General features: G+C 39.8%; 1 protein-coding gene and 3 non-coding genes across 7 annotated transcripts; 3 read left to right on the forward strand and 1 right to left on the reverse strand.

Moving 5' to 3' along the window:
* Positions 1–343: 343 nt before the first annotated feature.
* On the forward strand, positions 344–17,653 carry hdlbpa (high density lipoprotein binding protein a). 4 transcript variants are annotated; one of them, XM_017479844.3, is made up of 28 exons: positions 344–462; positions 2,137–2,208; positions 4,065–4,209; positions 4,306–4,472; positions 4,640–4,855; positions 5,317–5,523; positions 5,684–5,899; positions 6,484–6,690; positions 6,971–7,078; positions 7,196–7,300; positions 7,390–7,468; positions 9,176–9,315; positions 9,563–9,667; positions 9,769–9,882; positions 9,997–10,083; positions 10,239–10,370; positions 10,589–10,807; positions 10,951–11,172; positions 11,546–11,764; positions 12,180–12,318; positions 12,751–12,899; positions 12,983–13,087; positions 13,265–13,399; positions 14,522–14,665; positions 14,825–15,004; positions 15,267–15,383; positions 15,827–15,967; positions 16,330–17,653. In XM_017479844.3, the coding sequence occupies exons 3-28, from the start codon at positions 4,104–4,106 to the stop codon at positions 16,420–16,422; spliced, it is 3,852 nt and encodes a 1,283-aa protein (XP_017335333.2). In that variant the 5' UTR covers positions 344–462; positions 2,137–2,208; positions 4,065–4,103; the 3' UTR covers positions 16,423–17,653. The 4 variants fall into 4 exon arrangements, with proteins under 4 accessions (XP_017335333.2, XP_017335334.2, XP_017335336.2 ...); XM_017479845.3 differs by having other exon boundaries at positions 4,318–4,472; XM_017479847.3 differs by having other exon boundaries at positions 4,065–4,179.
* A 1,013-nt stretch (positions 17,654–18,666) lies between these two features.
* trnai-aau (transfer RNA isoleucine (anticodon AAU)) lies at positions 18,667–18,740 on the reverse strand. Its single transcript has one exon. It is a non-coding gene; the product is annotated as a tRNA-Ile (tRNA).
* A 201-nt stretch (positions 18,741–18,941) lies between these two features.
* Positions 18,942–19,013, forward strand: trnap-ugg (transfer RNA proline (anticodon UGG)). Its single transcript has one exon. It is a non-coding gene; the product is annotated as a tRNA-Pro (tRNA).
* Positions 19,014–19,813: 800 nt separating this feature from the next.
* On the forward strand, positions 19,814–19,885 carry trnag-ucc (transfer RNA glycine (anticodon UCC)). The gene has a single exon. It is a non-coding gene; the product is annotated as a tRNA-Gly (tRNA).
* Positions 19,886–20,308: the final 423 nt, after the last annotated feature.

A 20,308-nucleotide genomic window follows, 5' to 3' on the forward strand; every position in this document is an offset into this window, starting at 1 on the left:
CAATTACTATTATTAAAAAAATGGATTTAAAAAAAGATGGCATGCTTTTTCAAGAATTAAAAAAATATAGCTGTCTTATAAAAGTAATAAAATCCCTCGGGACGTCACGTTATTGGAAAATAAACACCCATCCCGACGTTGATTATTTTCCTACAACAGCACACACCGTTGTGTTTATTCCTTACCTCTTGCTTCTAGCCTTAGCTAGATTTTCGCAGCATTGCGTACAAGTATTTCCTCAGCAAGCTCATACCAAATAACCACTGCTGCATGGTGGTGGTGGAGTGGAGCTCCACGGATGCGTTGCAACTTTAATAATAAGACGCGTGACGCGTGAGAGGTACCGTGACGTCAGCGGGGGTTGTTATAAGCGGACTAGCTGCTGTTCCTCTCTTCGCCAGTGGACTATCACAACCACACTTCTGCACCACACAGGGCAGAGACGGGAACACACAAACACGAGTAAGTGCTTTAATCGAATACTAATTCGTTGTGTTTTGGTTTGGATCTATATCCGATCTGTTTACTGGTAGAATCTTTATAGGGTTAAGACAAATCCTTATTATATTCAGCCTTGGAAATGTCTTCTGGCTGGAATCCATGGCGAAATCCCAAATTGTTTCTTACTACACACATATGTACTTGCCTGTGGAGTTCCTATAGGGTTTCTTCACCCTCTGAGGTGCACTGTGTGTGTATTAGAGAGTGATTTTGGGCTTGATCCTGTTCCACCACTCTCTGACTGACTTCTCTCAGCTCGAGCTAATGCCTACGTGGACTTCTGCGTGGACAGTAACCCGTGCTGAAACCTGACCCTTATTCAACAGCTCTTTCATCGGTGCCATGTTTATTTATTTATTTTTTAAAATATCTACACGTGTTCTACATCGTCACCGTACACACCTTGCCCAGTGGATGTCAGTTAGTTTTGCGATTAAAGTTTCCTAATCCGTAATTTGAGGTCGTTAGCCGTCTACGCTAGCTGCTGTTGAAGAGCTACGTGTCACGACGGCGCATGCGCAGAACTAAGTTATGGAGTAGTCAGTTAAGCTAGCTAGCAAAAATAATTTTTTTCAACGTTCTTTTAAAGTTTTAAATGCTACAGAAAACGACATATTCCTAAATAAACGTAGTGTTCGGTGAGAAGTATAATAAGGTCAACCTTTAAATTGGGAAAAAAACCCACAACATCTTCAAGGGGCGAGAAAAGCGTCATGACTAGCCGCGGTGGAGAAGCTAGCCGCTAGCTTATTAACAGTTGACGTAGCACTTAGACAAAATCAATCAGTGGTGAAAAGTTTGCGTTTCTGTTTCCGTTGCTTCTTGTGGCTTATCAAAGAAGTCATGTAGTTTCCTAGTTAGTTTGATCTACTTTTGTGGTTTAAAGACGTTTTGTGCCATTTTATCCAGTCTGTTTGTTCAGTTCTGAACTGCCACGCATTATGTCGGCTAGCCAATTGCGACATGAGGCGATTTTAGGCCAGCTCATCCTATTACTAATTAATTCCTCACTACCATTACATTTTATTACTGTGTATTTGGTGTTAGTTATACTCACTTATTCTGCTTAAGCATTCTACTCCAAGTTATTACTAGTTTGAAATACCTATAATTCTTAAAGAAGTCGCAGTCTGGTCGAGATTTGATTATTATTCAGCTATGCTTTACAATACACTACAGTACACTGTTTTCCTATTTTGTGTTTCTGAAATTTGAGAACAGTATAATTGCTGTTGCTTTAGCATGATCACATCCTCTTAAAGTCACATGGATTTAATGATCTTATACCAAAGTGGCAATTAAATGTAATTGTTTTTATTTTGTCACATTGTCTTACCAGCGCTTTGTCTGTTCCTGGGAAAAGCTCATTGAGTCTACTTGAAAATGAATATGATCTTATCTGGGTGATTTATTAAAACAGAGAGAGAGTTTTCAATGCTTTTCAAGGGCTTGCTGTGTGTGTGTGTGTGTGTGTGTATAATATAATATAATATAATATAATATTTTTTATTTAATTAGATGAGCTCTCTAGCTCTGGTTTCAAGGAGGAGGGAGAAACTATTTCACCAAATCATGTTTTATATACAACTTACTGAGTGTGTGTGTGACTATGACTGATTTGCTTTTACGTTCCAGGCTAAAGCTGGCAGGCTGACACGAACAGACAGCTTTACAGGACGGATTATCTGGCAACTGACCATTTAGCTGGTAAGATCGCTGTGCTCTTGTAGCCATCAGCATTTTAATTTTGAAGAGTAATCTGCTTTTGTTTTTCCTCTGTTTATCACCACATGGTGAGCTGTGGGCTACTTGTGATGCTTCAACCAAAAAAAAACAACAACCCACAAATCAGATGTGGGAATCTGAACTTCCTTGTCCAGTTCTCACAGTAATGTACTGAACATTGATTGAGGCAGCTTCAGATTTTTATTTTCCTAAGAGTAGTTCCACAACTTCAGTTGAAGGTCATTGAATAGACTTAATTACAGTTTATTGCAGAGAGCCATCATGGTATGGAATGCTGTCTAGTAGGTCATTTCAGGATCAGCAGTTTTAATGTTGTATTGTTATAACTGGTAGTTTCGAAAGGGTTGGGAAAATAGTACAAGTATGTTTATATGATGAGGATGGCTTTTTAAAAAAATGGTGAGTAGGCTTTGGAGAAATATAGGAATATCTGCAATGATAATGCCGTTGATTTGATATACAATCCGAAGAAGACTAACCTGGCCCTCTGTGTTGAACCTGGCTCTAACCTGGCCTTGCTGGAGCGACGAGCGTGTTTGCAGCTTGCGGTCACTTAAAGGGTTAAGCGTGTGTTCACAGTGCTCCGCCTGTGGGGTTGATATTTCAGGAGGCCTGCAACGGAAGAGGCCCTTTCAAGGAGCATGTGAAAACAGTCTTGTTTCTGTGTAACGAATCTAAACTTCATCTAAAGAGTACGCACCGTGTGTCAAAGCAAATTTTTTATTTTTAATTTTTTTTCTTCCAAAATGTTTGCATGGCAAACACTGTGCGTCATAATTGTTCTTCGTGTGACGAGCTTTAGGGCATGTCATGTGACGTTAAACGTGTTTTGTTTAACAGCTCGTTTTTTTTCGTTTTTTTTTTTCTTTTAGGTTTACATCATTCTTTAACTCCCAAGTAGGTGTGGAGGTTAGAGGTGACATTTCCATAAGCCATGATGTCACTTTTGCACACCTTATTAGAGATACTTGGTTTGAGAATATGCAAACTGATGCTTTAAGAAGTTGGTGTGCCAAAAAGGTTTAGTTATTATTATTATTATTTTTTTTTGTTTTGTTTTTTTAAACAGAAAAGGCTTGTCTGTTTTCCATTATGCACACATGCTTTATATAACTCCCCTGATTGCTGACATACGGAATTTTAAAATGTGACTGCAGCAGTACGGGTTATGGTGGAAATCCTCTTAGCTCCAGAGCTCATACAGCTAGCGCCTAAGCTTAGAATTAGCCCTTCACTTGGCTAACAGAAGGCCAGCTTTGTCCTTTTGTGTCAGAAGGTATTTGTCTTCATCCTTTATGGGATGTTTTAGTTGTTGGGCTTAAGTGTACAAACATTTACTCTGCACATATTTATTGCTATAAATTCACATTCCTAGAAACACTTTGCATGATGGGGCCTTACGTGGATTCATTATTATTCGTAATGAAAAACGCTACAAAAAATATTTGAAACCAAATCGTCAGCCATCGTCTCGTCAGTCAGCTCGCCTCACTCTCGCTCATGCTAAATGACCTCTGGCTCCTGCTGATCTGTGCTGCGACTGACTCGTTCGGGTCATGCTGAATTGAGCAGACGCGTTCGGTTTTTAATTGTAGCGTCAGTTTTCTAACTGAGCTTAAAGATTTTTATTACTATATAAAGGTAAAACAATGGTGGGTGCGGTGCTGCGGTGGGCAAGTGATGTAATCGGTGTGTGGCCCCAATACCGGGAACACCTGACTATATCGCAGTAAGCCTAGTGTGTACTTTTCCGTGTCACACTTTCTACTCGACTTTCTCCCCGAGTTCTGTTAATCAGCTGAACTCTCCTCTTGTAGTGGCACACTCGGACTCCGTGTAAACGTGGGATTTCGACCATGAGCTCAGTCGCCGTACTTACACAGGAACGCTTTAATGAGCACCGCAGCGGCCTCCTGCCAGAGCAGGGTGGAGGTAAGAGCCGGAACCGGTTGGATCACGGAGGTAATAAAAAACCCCACAAACAAACAAACAAACAAACAAACAAACAAAAAAAAAATGTTCATGTATCAGACATGAGTGTGACTTCTCAATTTGAAGCTGCTATGGCAGGATCCAGTGAGGCAGTAGATGAGGACAACCTCCCTACCTACAAGGATGCCTTTCCTCCTCTGCCTGAAAAGGCTGCTTCACCCGAGGGAGCAGTGGAGACTGGAAATGCCTGGACATCGAAAATAAGGCCACTAAAGTCTTCCATCATCACCCAAGTATGAAGGGGTTTCATGTTAAGAGGGCATTACTTTGAAGGGATGCAGTGCTTTATAGTCTAAATTATGGAATAATTTATAATTGTCTTGTCTTATTTTAAATGTTGCATTTTTAAAAGGCTCCAAAGTCTTCCAAGTTGATTTAGCTCGCAGCCATTTCTCCCCAGGTGTTCCATGTGCCTCTGGAGGAGCGCAAGTACAAGGACATGAACCAGTTTGGAGAGGGAGACCAGGCTAAAGTTTGTGTTGACATCATGCACAAGACTGGTGCACACCTGGAACTCTCCATGGCTAAGGACCAAGGTCTTTCCATTATGGTGTCTGGGAAACTGGATGCTGTTATGAAGGCCCGTAAGGAGATTGTGTCCCGACTGCAGACTCAGGTGTGCGTTACGGCTAGAAATGGTTTCTGGTCAACAGCTTGTGTGTTTATTTAAAAACAAAAAAAGCAGGTTTGGCTTTGTATGTAGTGAGTGTGTGTTGGAGGACCTGTGTCATAAACATGGGTAAAAATTGTCCTCAAGGCACCAAAATAGTTTTATTTACCCATCAGGAAAGAAAAGAACATTCGAGTAGACTGTTAGGTCTATTACCATTGTAGGGATTACAATAAATTGTCCTGTTCCTGACCTTTACAAGAACTGTAAAATGAAGTTTATTAGCCGGAGTTATTTTTCCACTCATCATTTAATCACCAGCTGCAGTTTCTGGAAACATTTAACCACTAACACATCACCTGCAAGTTCTCCTGTTTTTATATAAATCTATTAGATTTCTAGATCTTGGGTGTAACTGTCAAACCACTTGACATATCTGCACGTCTTAACCTGCTATTATGTTGCAGGCTTCAGCTAATGTGGCTATCCCCAAGGAACATCATCGTTTTGTCATTGGCAAAAACGGGGAGAAGCTGCAGGAGCTCGAGCTCAAGACTGCCACCAAGATCCAGATCCCGAGACCAGAAGACCCCAGCAATCTCATCAAGATCTCTGGCACAAAGGAGGGCTTGGAGAAGGCCAAGCATGAGATCCTTCTCATTTCTGCTGAACAGGTAGAGAACCACACATTGACCTTGATGCTTAGGTAATAGTAATGTACTTGGTTCATTTTATTTGCAGTAAATTCTGCTGATGGCTACTTTTTATTATTTTTTTTATAAATAATACACGCTGCCATTTTTGATTTGTACACTAATCAGTCACTCTTTGCAGGACAAACGTGCAGTGGAGAGACTGAACATCGATAAAGTGTACCACCCTTTTATTACTGGTGCCTACAACAAGTTGGTGGGAGAGATGATGCAGGAAACTGGAGCCCGCATTAACATCCCACCACCCAGCATTAACAAAACCGAGATCGTAATCACTGGGGAGAAAGAGCAGGTTGCTGTTGCAATGGCCTTGATCAAAAAGGTCTATGAAGAGAAGGTAAATGTTTGTAAAACAGGATTAATATCTAGTAACTTAAGAAATGCATAGAAACATGATGCAAAAAATTATAATAGCCTACTGCTACATGTGCATCCAAAGATGCTTAACATTTTTTAGCATTTTTTCACTGGGCAGTGTGGCATAGATTTGGCACAGCAAATTCTCCAGGTACCATGTGCCAAAACATACAAGTGGAGCTAAAAATCATGTGGTCTGTTAATTTGATTTTGATTTAAGCACACTCTCACAGATGTCCTGATTAATGCCCCTGCCTGGAATTGCTTCTTTACCAGCACAAAAATCTTCACTAGCAGTAGGTTAGTGTAACGTCTGCCAAGTTTCTCGCTCTTGTTCCAAAGCTTTTTGGATTTAAGAGGCCAGAGTATTGAAATAATTTAATCACTTTAATACTGTGGATTTTTTTTCTCCAGAGAAATGTTTTCTTCTCAGATATGTAGCATGGTCGGTCAAATCTTCTAGTTGGAAAATAGGCCAAATGGTGATCTATGCACTTAAGCCATGCTGTCGGGTGGAGGACTGCTATTTCTTTTATTTACCCCATCCTTCCACCACCCTTTCAGAAAAGAAATGTCACAACTATTGCAGTGGAGGTAAAGAAATCTCAGCACAAGTATGTGATTGGGCCCAAGGGCAACACCCTGCAGGAGATTCTGGACAGGACTGGCGTCTCGGTCGAGATCCCACCCCCTGACAGCAGCTCAGAAACTGTCATCTTGCGTGGGGAGCCAGACCGGCTGGGCCAGGCACTCACTGAAGTGTACGCCAAGGTAATCTGGGTTTCACTTTTGAGTGACTGTTTAAAATTTGGCTTTTGTCTCTAGTGCACTTTAGTCTCCCAAATGTTGTGTTGAATTTTCTTGCATCTGTATTGCATCAGTTAGCAGCGTATGTTTTTTTTAAAAAAATTTTTTATTGTCAACTGTATAGTATTTAAGCCAACTGTATACGTCACAAACCAGAAATGCAAAGATGTACATAAATATTCCAAACAAATCTTTTTTTTTTGTTTGTTTTTTTTTTTTTTTTGTTTTGGTACTCATTATCCAGGCTAACAGTTATACGGTGTCCCATGTATCGGCTCCTTCTTGGCTTCATCGCTTCATTATCGGGAAGAAGGGACAAAATCTAGCAAAGGTCACTCAGCAAATGCCCAAGGTAGGATGCTCAAATTACTTTTATTTTTTTTTTTTGTGTGTGTTTTTAATAGTGGATGCGTTCAGTGCATCTTTTTTTTTTTTTAAGGCACTTGTATGGAATGTGTGTTCCTTACAGGTGCACATTGAGTTCACTGAGGGTGAGGATAAGATCGTTCTTGAAGGACCTACCAAAGACATCCAGATAGTGCAGAGTCAGATTGAAGCCATTGTGATGGACCTGGTAGGAACAGACATTGCCTTTTTTCCAAAGATAGCAGGTTGCCAAAGATCAGGTGAAATGCATTGATGCTTTGTTATTTGTTTTTGTAGGTTAGTCGTATGGATTACGCAGAGATCAGCGTGGACCCAAAGTTCCACAGGCATTTGATAGGGAAAGGCGGTGCCAACAGTGAGTGTCACATGTAGAACAATTTCTGAAACAAATGCTTATTAGGAATTAGAAGTTGACAGGGACTGGAATCCTGTTTGATCCAACAAAAATGTTGAAGGAGCAGATAGCTTTTACTCTTACGTGGACAGGAGTCGGCAGGCAGATGTGAAAACTGTGGCCATGTTAATATCTAAGCATGCATGTTGCTTGCTCTGGTTGCAGTGTGTACCATTGATTTTAAATAAGTTCTTACTCTTTTATTCATCTTCAGTAACTTTTATCTAGGGATGCTCTGATCAGGATTTTTGCAGCCGATACCGGTTACAGATTTCTTGTCATGATTAGCCGATGCCAATCCCGATTGTTCAGGCTTTATGTAAGCTTTCTGTTGACTGTCACTGTTATCCTTTTTTTTTTTTTAAGGATTACCACAGATTTTGCCTTGCTTATATTATTTAGTTATTTTGTAGATTTGTTGTTTTAAGTGAGAATCAAATAAGTACACAACAAATATTCATTTTACAATGAATATTACAAAAGGCGTATTTATTTTACACCTTTTTAAAAATGCACTGTGAATGGTGAATTTTTCAATCAGTGTGTTGACATGGACAACAATAATCCAATAAGAACCCGATTAAGACAATACTCTGATTAAGAAATTACCATGTAAACAGCAATTTTAATTACCTTTAATCAGATTAAGGCATACTCGAAGTAAACACAAATCGAATTCAGACATGTGGAGTACTCCTGTTTTAGTCACATTATTGACGTGTACTACAGACCATATAAACACCTTAATCACACTATTAACTTCGTGTGAGTTTTCACCACATTTTGTGACAGGACATGTGCGTGCACACACAGCAGTGCTTAACCGTTTTACGGCAAACGAGAGCACGGCTGCGTTTGAAACCGCGTACTTGCGTATATAGCAGATAAGTATGCCCTTTGGGACGAAGCCCACGGCTTCAAGCATTCGTCTATTTGCGTGTACAGCATAACAAATAATTAACTGCACTTGAAGCGTTTGTAAAATTTAAAAATAAAAACACCCAAAACTGTAAACGGTACCAGAACAAAGACGAACTGTATGTCGATACGTGAAATTCTGGAGGGAACGTCGGATGGTGTGGCGCAGAGACGTGATGACGCGTGCTGTTAATCAAACTATGTTCTAGAACATGTAAAACGGGAACATGAAAGGAGTATTCTAAAAGTGACTCATGTAAACACCTTAATCAAAATATTGCCTTATTCAGAATAAGGTCAATAATTAGTTTACTGCTGTCCATGTAAATGTAGTCACTGTTTCTTGAGCCCTCATAATAATTCTACACTGGTGACGACATGACTGCTGTGCTAAAGTTTAATGCAGTCATGTTTTATGTCCTCAAATTGCGATTGCTTGGTGAGATTGGTCAAATTTAGAGTCTACCGATCAAGTCAGAACATGATTATCAGCCGATTGATCAGCGCATCCCTAGTTTTATTCTGGTCAGTGTCTGTCTGGGTTAAATAACTTATTTCTTTGTTTTACAAAGCAGAACCATCTAAATTCAAGAAATTGTGTGGGTACAAACAAAAATAATTGCGTGAGATTGTGCAGAATTCTGTTCGAAGTGGGTGGGAGTGGGATTAAAGAAAAATGGTCCCGTGCACACACCTAGTAGTAATTATTGAATTTGCTATTTGTTAGTATTTTGACATATTACCTCCTAGTCAACCGCATTAAGGACCTGTATAAAGTCTCGGTGCGTATTCCACCGGACAACGAGAAGAGCAACCTGATCCGTATCGAAGGAGATCCTCAGGGCGTAAAAGAGGCCAAGAAGGAGCTGCTGGAGCTGGCGTCACGCATGGTGAGATGACACCTTCCCTTGTTTTGTCGTGCTTCAGTTTTCTTATGTTAGTCTAATGAGTCTGCTTGTTTTGTTAAAACTTGTTGACATATGGGCCACTTTAGAGGCAGGTGTTGGTTTTAAATTGTGTTGAAGTGCCCATGCTGTAGTCCCAGGATGTCTTTTATGAAGTGGTTTTGGGCTGTGAGGACAAGTTGCTTGGCAACAGGTAACTCGGCGGTACCTTAAAGCTTCTTGTGTTCTTCAGGAGAACGAGCGTACAAAGGACATGATCATCGAACAGCGTTTTCACCGAGCCATAATTGGGCAGAAAGGGGAGAAGATCAAGGAGATTCGGGACAAGTTCCCTGAAGCAAGTTTTTTTTATTTTATTTTTATTTTTTTGCACTTGCATTTGAAGGTCGTTGTGCATGTGTGTGGTGATGGTCTAAAATCTTGGCACATTCTCTGCAGGTCATCATTAATTTTCCTGACCCTGCACATAAGAGTGATGTTGTACAGCTGCGAGGGCCCCGGACTGAAGTGGAGAAATGCACAAAATTTATGCAGAAGATGGTGGCAGAAATGGTAAGCAATGCCTGCTTTCAACTGTTTGATGGCGGAGTGAGAGTTGATTGCAAAAACATCAGAGTGTGAATGGCTTAAATTCAAAGACAAACTTCTATTTATCCCCCCCCCCAGGTGGAGAACAGCTACTCGGTCTCAGTCCCCATCTTCAAGCAATTCCACAAAAACATTATTGGAAAAGGAGGTGCAAATATTAAGAAAGTGAGTTCATGTCTTTTGAGTGTGCGAATATTAACCATGTAAAATGTAACTCAAAGGTTCCCTATTGAGCCATTTAATTTGCACTTTATCTTATGCATAAACATTCATGAGTGTGCAGTGGAATGTGTAAAAGGGTGGTTTTCCCTTCCCCGCAGATTCGTGAAGAGACAAACACTAAAATTGACCTGCCTGCGGAGAACAGCAACTCTGAGATGATAGTCATCACTGGGAAGAAGGCGAACTGTGAGGCAGCGAGAAACAGGATTCTGGCTATTCAGAAGGAACTGGTAAAGCTTTCATGGGAATCTGGCTTTCAATAGAACTGAAGAAATTAAACTAATCTAACATAAGAATCTGCTATACACAGCCTGTCAAAAGTTCTAAACTTTTGACTGGTAGTGTATGTCATTTTACCTTTTTTTTTTTTTTTTTTTTTTTTTTTTTTTTTTTTTTTTTTTTTTTTAAAAACAAAACTTTTATTTATTTTCATGAATTCTGGTTTTAGGCAAACATTACAGAAGCGGAGGTGTCCATCCCTTCAAAGCTGCACAACTCCCTGATTGGCTCCAAAGGACGTCTTGTGCGTTCCATCATGGAGGAGTGTGGTGGAGTGCACATCCATTTCCCCACTGAGGGCTCTGGCATTGATGCTGTGACAATCAGAGGTCCAGCTGAGGAGGTGGAGAAGGCTAAAAAACAGCTGCTGTCCCTGGCTGAGGAGAAGGTACAGGTCCTTGCATGTGTGTGGGGTTGTGTGGGTTTTTTTTTTTTTTTTTTTTTTTTTTTTTTTTTTTTTAAATATAAATGTTTAATAATCTTATAATTACTATTTCTAGCACCACTGACCGACTGATATTCAATTTGTAGCAAACTAAAAGCCACACTGCTGAGCTCCGTGCCAAGCCTGAGTACCACAAGTTTCTTATTGGGAAAGGAGGTGGAAACATTAGGAAGGTGCGCGACAGCACCGGTGCCAGGATCATTTTTCCCACACCCGAGGATAAAGACCAGGAACTGATCACGGTAATCGGCACTGAGGAGGCTGTTGCAGAAGCACAGAAAGAGCTTGAAGCCCTCATCAAGAGCTTGGTAAACTTCTACATTTCATCTAATTTCTACTGACCACCTCAAAAGTTTCAGGAATCGTTATTGTTTTATATCAAGGTTCTTAATCCATCAGATTTGTAGAATGACTAGCTAGCTTTTTTATTTATTTATTTATTTATTTTTTTTTTTTTTATGGTTGCTGTAGCCTTCAACTGATAGGAGTTGGAGTGCCTTCAACTCCTTGAATTAGATCAGGAAACCTTGAGTTGTTTATCGCTGGCCTCACTAGATGACACGTAGCTTACTGCAGTTATTACAAATGCAGGGTTGCTATAGTGAGTGCATATATTTCAGTTCTTCACAATAGTAGCCTAATAAACTGATTGAACACACTGCTGTTTCTTTTCCATTCCAGGATAATGTGGTTGAGGATTCCATGAACGTGGATCCCAAACACCACCGCTACTTCGTGGCACGTCGTGGCCAGGTTTTGAGAGACCTCGCGGACGAGTACGGAGGTGTGATGGTTAGCTTTCCCCGCACTGGCTCTCAGAGTGACAAGGTCACACTCAAAGGAGCCAAAGATTGTGTGGAAGCTGCCAAAAAGCGCATGCAGGAGATCATCGAGGATTTGGTAACTCTAACCAATATTTCATAGGGATTCTAGTAGAACCTTCTCCCTTGGGAACACACTACAGTGCAGGTAGATAAGGTTAAGGGTAGGACCATGCTGCACCTGCTTAAAGGGGGGGTTAAAGATCCAGCAGTCAAGGCTACTGAATTTTTCATACTGTACTTTAACCAAAAACAAGCATCCGAACAGGGAAATCATTTAAAGGACATCCCTGAGTAGGGGCGAGCGTTAGTGTCGTTTGTAAAACACTGACCTACGTCCAGTCAGGCAGCTTCTGTATATACAAATAGAAGTAAGAAACTCCCTATAGCCCTCTAGTGCAAGGACGGAGAGCCACACCAGACCTCACTGTACCGACACTAATTTGAGTTGTTCACGTTACAGCTTTTAATTAATCTCAACACTTTCTCCACAGGATGCACAGGTTACCATGGAGTGTGTGATTCCCCAGAAATATCATCGTTCCATTATGGGACCTAAAGGTGCTCGAATTCAACAGATTACCAGAGATCACAACGTCCAGATCAAGTTCCCAGAGAGGGAGGACGCGCAAGGTGAACACTAACTGCTGAGCAGATGTATTCTGTAAATTGTGACCTCGTGACGTCAGTGTTCAGCAATGATGCAATGACCTGTACTTAACCGTTCAACTTGGTTTATGTTTGACTTGTGCTATTGCAGACCAGGAACTATGATGCATGTAATACAATTGCTTTACAAGTGCATGCGTTGCATTAGAAAAGTGAATTGTCCATTCGAGAAATTCTCTGACTTCACGATCAGATTTGATATTGAGCTGACTAGCATGTCTACCTAATTGAGGAATATGGTTTTGTAAAGATTTCTGATTAGACAGGGTGGGTTTAAAAAAAAAAAAAAAAAAAAAAAAAAAAAAAATTAAAATTTTTTTTATATATATATATATATATAAAAAATATATGATCAGTATCTCTCTATCTAATTGACACTTGCCTGTTTCTGATCAGCTTCTCAGGCTGAAGGTCAAGTGCAGGAGAATGGAGAAGCAAATGGTGAGGTAAAGGAGATTGCTGACCCTACGGTCCCGAAGAAATGTGACGTGATTGTGCTTTCTGGTCGCAAAGAGAGATGTGAGGCTGCAGTGGAAGCCCTGAAGGTGTGTCTCCTGAACTTTTGTCCTCTTCGATCATTTTGCAAATAAAAGTTTTGGCAGTAGCTTAATACATTTGCTTGCTTCAGGCTCTGGTACCTGTGAGCATTGAAGTGGAAGTGCCTTTTGAGCTTCATCGCTACATCATTGGGCAGAAAGGAAGTGGCATTCGCAAAATGATGGATGAATTTGAGGTCAGATTTTATTTATTTATTTGTTTGTGTAAATCTTTAAGGCTTTGCAGTTTTAGTTGCATGCAATGGTTAAAGCATTTAAAGTTCCGCAGATCGGAAACATTTCAGTAAATCATGTATTCCAGGTGTAATTATTCTTTCTGGATGGTTTTTAATTAAGTTTTTATCCACTTCCAGGTCAATATTCAAGTGCCTGCTCCTGAGCTCCAGTCCGACATAATCTCCATTACAGGCCTTGCCACTCACCTGGACCGTGCTAAAGAAGGGCTTCTTGAGCGCGTCAAAGAGCTGCAGGCTGAACAGGAGGATCGGGTAAGTGCGGTACAGCCAGAATTTGTGTCTTTTATATTTCCTGAACTGTCAGTGTTGCCTCTAGGCTTGCCATGTTCATACCAGTTATAAGGGATGATACCGGTTTAAAAGGGGGAAACATGTAAAATATTCAACAGAACTGTGTGAAGCTATCTATATCTAGCTGCATTTAGAAGACAATAGAGACCATTATTCAAATGACTGAATGCTTGATTGCTAAAAGAGGATCCCTACTGTACATGGGTTATTTGCTGTTTTGGCATGTTCATTTTCACAAAGCCTATGTCTACAGCTGCTATCGAATTGGTCACACCAGGGTGCCACAAGTTTTTAATATTATTAGACAACTCCCCAACATGTATCTTCTGCCACAATCCATTATCCTTGAAACATGTTCTATTACTACTCCAGTAAATACTCTGGAAGAAATTAAGTCAAACCCAATGCAATTTTAGAGTTTTTAGGTAAAATGGATTTTAAAACCCTTTGACATTTTCTCACCATGAAAATGGCCATAGAAAATGTCATGGTGTTAAACAAACAAAGCCTATGCCCCCCAGTTTAATTTTCATATTTTGTTAAAAATAAAATTAAGAAAGAAATAAAGCTACCTTGCATTATTGTATAGGCTGAAAATTGCACCACACTACCATCTTGTGTCCAACCAGTGCTAATGCTGGTATTACCGGTTTGAACCAGGGATGCTGTACTGGTGTGACAATTATATCGCACAAAGTATAGTTGCCTTATGCCAAGGAAAAATGATTCTTGGACAAAGATCTTAAGGAACACGCACTTGAGCTGGTTTGCAAAGACAGCAAAATTCACTTTTGTAAAACCATTCCTAGACATTTGAAAGAGACTGAACCTCAGTTATGAAAACAAAAAACTAGTATAGGTGCTATTCTACTAACTTTTTGGGGTAGAACTTTTGGTGCATTTGGTTTCTCATTGAACTTGAATGTGATCTAGTGCAAATTATTTGTAACTGTGTAATTCGAAGGACTTTTCTAATAACAATAGAAATTTCATGTAACTGACTTCTTGGAGAGTACAGTGTAGTGTTTCTCTTGGTGGTAGCTGCTTGTGGCCTCCTCTTTAATAGTGCGTTTTCTTCAACAGGCTCTCAGGAGCTTCAAGTTGACCATCACTGTGGATCCCAAATATCATCCCAAGATCATTGGTCGCAAGGGTGCCATAATCACCCAGATCCGTACTGACCATGATGTCAACATCCAGTTCCCTGAGAAAAATGACGAGAACCAGGTAACGTTTGTTAGCCAGTGTATGTGCAGGGTAGAATTGTTGATCTGTAAGAAGGTGGTTTTTTTTTTTTTTAATAAATAGAATAAAATAAAATAAAAAATAAAAAAAAATCTTTCTTCTCCAATGGTGCTTGATTTATAACATTGTCATTGTGTTTAGGACCAGATCAGCATCACTGGCTATGAGCAGAATGCTATAGCAGCACGTGATGCTATCCAAGGCATTGTTGATGAACTGGAGGAGATGATATCTGAGGACATTACCTTGGACAGCAGAGTTCATGCTCGCATTATTGGTGCTCGTGGCAAGGGTATCCGCAAAATCATGGATGAATTTAAAGTGAGCGCAAGTTTTGTTAAAGCTAAAATTCACAAGATATTATGTGTAACCGTGTATATAGGCAAGACCAAGTAATTGACTTGTAACATAAGATCTTGTAGTGGAGTAATTCAATCACTGTTCGTTAAAGCATTTTCGGGTTAATTTTCTCACCTATGTTGAAACTGCTTCGCTACATGAAGGGTCTTTTAGTTTATCACACTATGCATGCTAACCCATAGGGCTGGGGCACATTTTGACACTTTTAAATATTTCTGCCCAGGTTGATCTTCGGTTTCCTCAGAGCGGAGCTGCAGATCCCAATTTGGTTACTGTAACTGGCCGTCCAGAGATGGTTGATGAAGCCATAGATCATCTCCTGAACTTGGAAGAGGAATACGTAAGCAAACTTTGAGATGCCGTCAATCAGTTAAACCTCTAACATGGTCATCGCTGTACTTCTGCATTTAACCCAAGAACCATGTTCAAAATAATATCCAATTCAAAGCAGGGTGCAGCATCTCTTAGACTGATTTCAGTTAATGATTTTGTTGGTGTATGTTTGGTAACGATGCTCTTTAAGCCAACATGGAGAACCCGAATAAACTTAAATGTGCTGTTATTTCCTGCTCCTACCAGCTCATTTTACATCAAGTGTACTGTGATGTAATTCGTTTTCATGAATCATGTGCCCACAGAGGTGTGGCTGTAATGTGTATGGAACACAAGTGACTCAGATCAGACAGAAATCTACTTGCACTGAATGTTCACCATGAATGAAAGATGTCTGATTTGGATGTATTGTAACAACCGCTGCAAATCCACACCACCCCTTTTTTTCAGATGGCTGATGTGGTGGAAAATGAGGCCAAGATGGCCTATATGAAGCCATCTGGCACTGCAGCAGCCAACCCTGAGGAACCCCGTGGGCCCTCCAAGGGATTTGTGGTGAGGGAGGCACCCTGGGCTACCAGCAGTGAGAAGGTGAACATAAAAGCATTTTACACACTTACAGTTGCCTGTCTCTGAAATCCTGTTTTTGTTTCACCTATCTGACAAAACTTATGCTACAGCTGAAAGACCTGGACACTTTGCAAAGAAATCTATAAATCCTGATGGAATGTACAACTAATGGGCATTATAATTGTGTGAATGTCTTGTATGACCAATGAGCTGAAATCTAAACTAGATTCAAGGTTTATAAAATGCAGTTTTGGAGGTATTACAAATGTTCTCAAATTCTGACTTGAAATTGTAAGATGAGGGTTTGTTTGTTTATCTATCTAATTTCCTACCCTTTATGTTTCATGATGTAATTTGATTCTTTTTCTTCTTTGCTTGTTCAGGCCCCTGATATGAGTAGCTCCGAGGACTTCCCCAGCTTCGGTACTCCTGTGGCTGCTGCCAAAGCTTCTCCATGGGGACCAAAGCGTTTTTGAAGTGACCTGTGGTTGGCGGATGTCTCTCCCTTGACCCCTTCTGCCCTTCAATTTCTACCCTTTGGATGTTGACCTACCATTGACCCGACTGATATCCCTCCTCCGCTCCCCAACCAAAAATAAATTGTGCTGCACTTGGGTGTGCGTTATTTTCTTAAGATGACCTCTAATCTTTCTCCCAGGTCCACAAAACTGTCTGGTTTTATGAGGATAAATGCAGGAGTTTCATTGTTCTCTACATGGTTTAGTGTATTTTAATTCTGGTCTGCCTCTGTAGCTTTACCCAATGGTTTGAAAATGATTTTGTCTGATTAACTTGTTTGCTTTCAGACTATTGTGTGATGGTGATACACTCTTGACAGTGCTTCAGGTCTAAACAGTGATTTCAGTTCAAACCTATTGTCTGTACACTTGAGTGTTCAGGGTTGATTTAAGCTGCTCCGTTTTAGTTGCCTTTGCAGTGGGGTGGGGTAAAACATACTGTATACCTCTAAAGATGCTTCTGACTGAAGTCACACACCCAAAGGAAATGGGTAACTTTTTCTTTTTTTCTTTTTCTTTTTTTTTTCTTTCTTTCCCCTCCCTCCCCCCTTTTTAAATGAACATGTCTCTCCCCAAGGTAACTGTATGTAATCTTGTTGCAGGCATTTCAATGGTCTTCCCCTCGTCATGTCTCTTCCCTTTTGTAACTTTCATGGATCTGGGCAGGAAGTCAGTGTTCAGCACGGCCTTAGAAACTCCCAACAATAGATGACCCATGTTCACTACAGAATTCTCAAACAAACTGCCAGCTTCTTTCAAAGTGCTAAGGATGTGTAGTCTCCTGTGAAATAGTAATTCTCTGACTGTGAGGTCCACACTAAATGAGTTAAAAGTCTCTGCTCTCCCCTTTTGATATTCATAAAAATCATGGTTATGGAAAAAATGAATCTAGGCATGGTTGGAAGGGGAAGAAGAGTACCATTTTGTGCCAATAAATTGTCAAGTACTGTCATGTGTTGCTCATTTTTGCTCCTGGGTCAGTGTTTTAGCCCCCCCCCCCCCCCCCCCGGGTTTTTTTTTTTTTTTTTTTTTTTGTTTGTGTCTTCCAGTTGCTATGCAGGTTTGGTCTGAATTCATAGCAATGGTCCTCTTGATAGCCTTATATGAATTATGCAAATGTGTACAAAAAAAATGGATAACACTGGAAATGAAATCATCCAAAAAAGCAAATAAAAATGGAACATTTGAAGTGTGCCTTTTTTGTTTCTTTTAAGATTATCCAGCTTTTACAGCTCTTTTAATACGGTAGGAAAAAGTCAGGAGTGGTTTGGTTTTTAAAATGTATTTATTTCTTCAGCCATGCAGTTTGGGTTGAAACAGTACACCTAAGTGAAAGGCCCAACAAATCCTCTCTTATAAATAAATGTATCTGTATTCTCTGTCCTGAGGACCAATGTGAAACATAACATGACTGCTTCAATTCCATAAATAAAGCTATCAACTCTACCCCTCCTATTTACCCAATAATGTATTGTTTTTACTTTACTCCAAAACATGCTTATTGTGTTACACCTTGTACATTGATGTGGGTTAAGCCTGTCAGCATGTTTCAAGTGGAATGATTGTTTAGTTATTCTGAACTGTACCTTGTACTATTTGCATCCCTATTCCTTTAACATCCTCACTAAAGAAAAGCAACTGAAGATTTTTTCCCCTTTTATTTATTTATTTATTTATTTTTTTGGGCAGCAACTTTTTATTTTATTTCTTTCTTTTTAAACACACCCACAGTGTTTTTTTTTTTGTTTGTTTGTTTATTTTTTCTTTTTTTTTTTTTGGTGTAGATGTCATATGGCTTTTTTTAGTATAGGCCATGAGTCACTTCCTGGTAAAAGTATAAATACATTTACCAAATGCCAAAGACTTTTAGGAAAAAGTCAAATAAAACCAAGAGGTGGATGTCTGGCGTGAATTTATTGGTGCTAACTTCCTGTAAGGCGGCAAACTGAAAAGGCACACCCTTTTAAAGATAGCAACATTTGGTGAACGTTTTAAACAGAACCTATCTCAACTTAGTGCTAGAGATTGCGCAATCAGGCTGTGGTAAATTCAACACATTTATCAATGAGATGATGTGACTCGAAATTTGTTCAACCAAACGGTTGAGAAGAGGGTTAAAGGGTTATGTCATGCTTATGTGGCGATATATGTGGTATAATAAACAAGGAAGTAAAACGTGAAGTAAAAAAAAAAAGCTGTCGTTGGCCCGTACGGGGATCGAACCCGCGACCTTGGCGTTATTAGCACCACGCTCTAACCAACTGAGCTAACCGGCCTTTTCCTTTTTTCAGTTTCCTAGTATATATATAGTATATATATATAGTATATTAAATTATATGTTCTATAAAATTAAATATAGCCAGTACTATACAGTTATTCAAAACCACAGTTGTAAATCCTTATACATATCCAAACCATATTATCTACCATGTAAAGAAAATACTATTATAAAAAAAACATGAACAAGTGTTGTCTATGGCTCGTTGGTCTAGGGGTATGATTCTCGCTTTGGGTGCGAGAGGTCCCGGGTTCAAATCCCGGACGAGCCCTAAACTTTTAACGCAATTAAAGAGTTTTGCATTTTGCAAATAAACTGCAACATAGGAATTGCGCTCCATAATTAAAACCGACCCTGTGTCAGTTCTTTGACATTCCTGTGATATTCGGGTCCATGTTGACAGAATGGCAGCAACAATTAAACAATTAAAACTGATAGCAGAATCGACCAGTTACAGCAACCAATCACAGACTGACTTACCACTCCCAACAATCAAATTAATGCGCACGGTAATGGGATGCTAAAAACTCGTGTAACATGTAACTGTCACTTCCACGTGCTAAAAAACACAAAACACATCCAAAGAGAAAACCCAATGGGATGCAATGGGATCTCGTCCTATGCTCCTAGACTCTGAAATGCACTCTCTGCTCATATTAGAGATGCACAGAAAGTCTGCTTTTTGTGTTTTTATCTGTGTATTATTTCTTTTTTTTTTTCCCCTTGACGGTCGGCTATAAAAGGTATTGGCGCACTACACGACCGGTTCTCGAAAGTATTGGCGCCCCGTGCCGGTTTCGCCGGCAAGCACCACTCACATTTTCTTCAGGAAATGTGCCGCTCTAATTATTATGTAGCATGATGTAGCAGTGTGTAGGAAGAGGATTCAACTGAAGAGGCTTTAACACGTACAGAAGGTCACTACAGGAGAGTTACTACAGATGATTAGGCTTACAGGTTAAAAATAAATAACATTCATGTAATCCTGCACCTAGATAATATACAAATAATTCAAAACATACACGTGCACTGCATTTCCGTCTTCTGAACTCAGTCTTAGAAATTTTCAGTGCGTTGGTGGTATAGTGGTTAGCATAGCTGCCTTCCAAGCAGTTGACCCGGGTTCGATTCCCGGCCAACGCATTTACCTTTTACCGAGCCAAACTGAAACAAAATTTATGGAGAGATCGTTTTTATTCCACTAACACAGACGTTTAATAAAAAAAAATATTCTGGCCAGTGGTTTTGTTCTCAAACTGAAGTTAAGATAAGGATGAAGACCCCACAACAGTAGCAATTTACAAATCAGCAGTATCTTCACAGGAAAATGCATAACAGGTAGACTTGAGTTAAATTACTGAGGGATTATATTAAACATTCACAAGAACGGGTTTCATAATAATCATTCTCATCGTTCACACGAAAAAGATGGTGTTAATAAATCTGTTTATGCTTTAGGCAGGCCAGTTTACCTTACCAAAGGATCAACTGTAGGCTAACTCAAACTCTAAATTAAATTCTGAACGTACAATTGAGCCTAAATGCAATATACACTATATGGCCAAA

Source organism: Ictalurus punctatus, chromosome 11 (genome assembly GCF_001660625.3).
Source record: "Ictalurus punctatus breed USDA103 chromosome 11, Coco_2.0, whole genome shotgun sequence".
Lineage (NCBI taxonomy): Eukaryota > Metazoa > Chordata > Actinopteri > Siluriformes > Ictaluridae > Ictalurus > Ictalurus punctatus.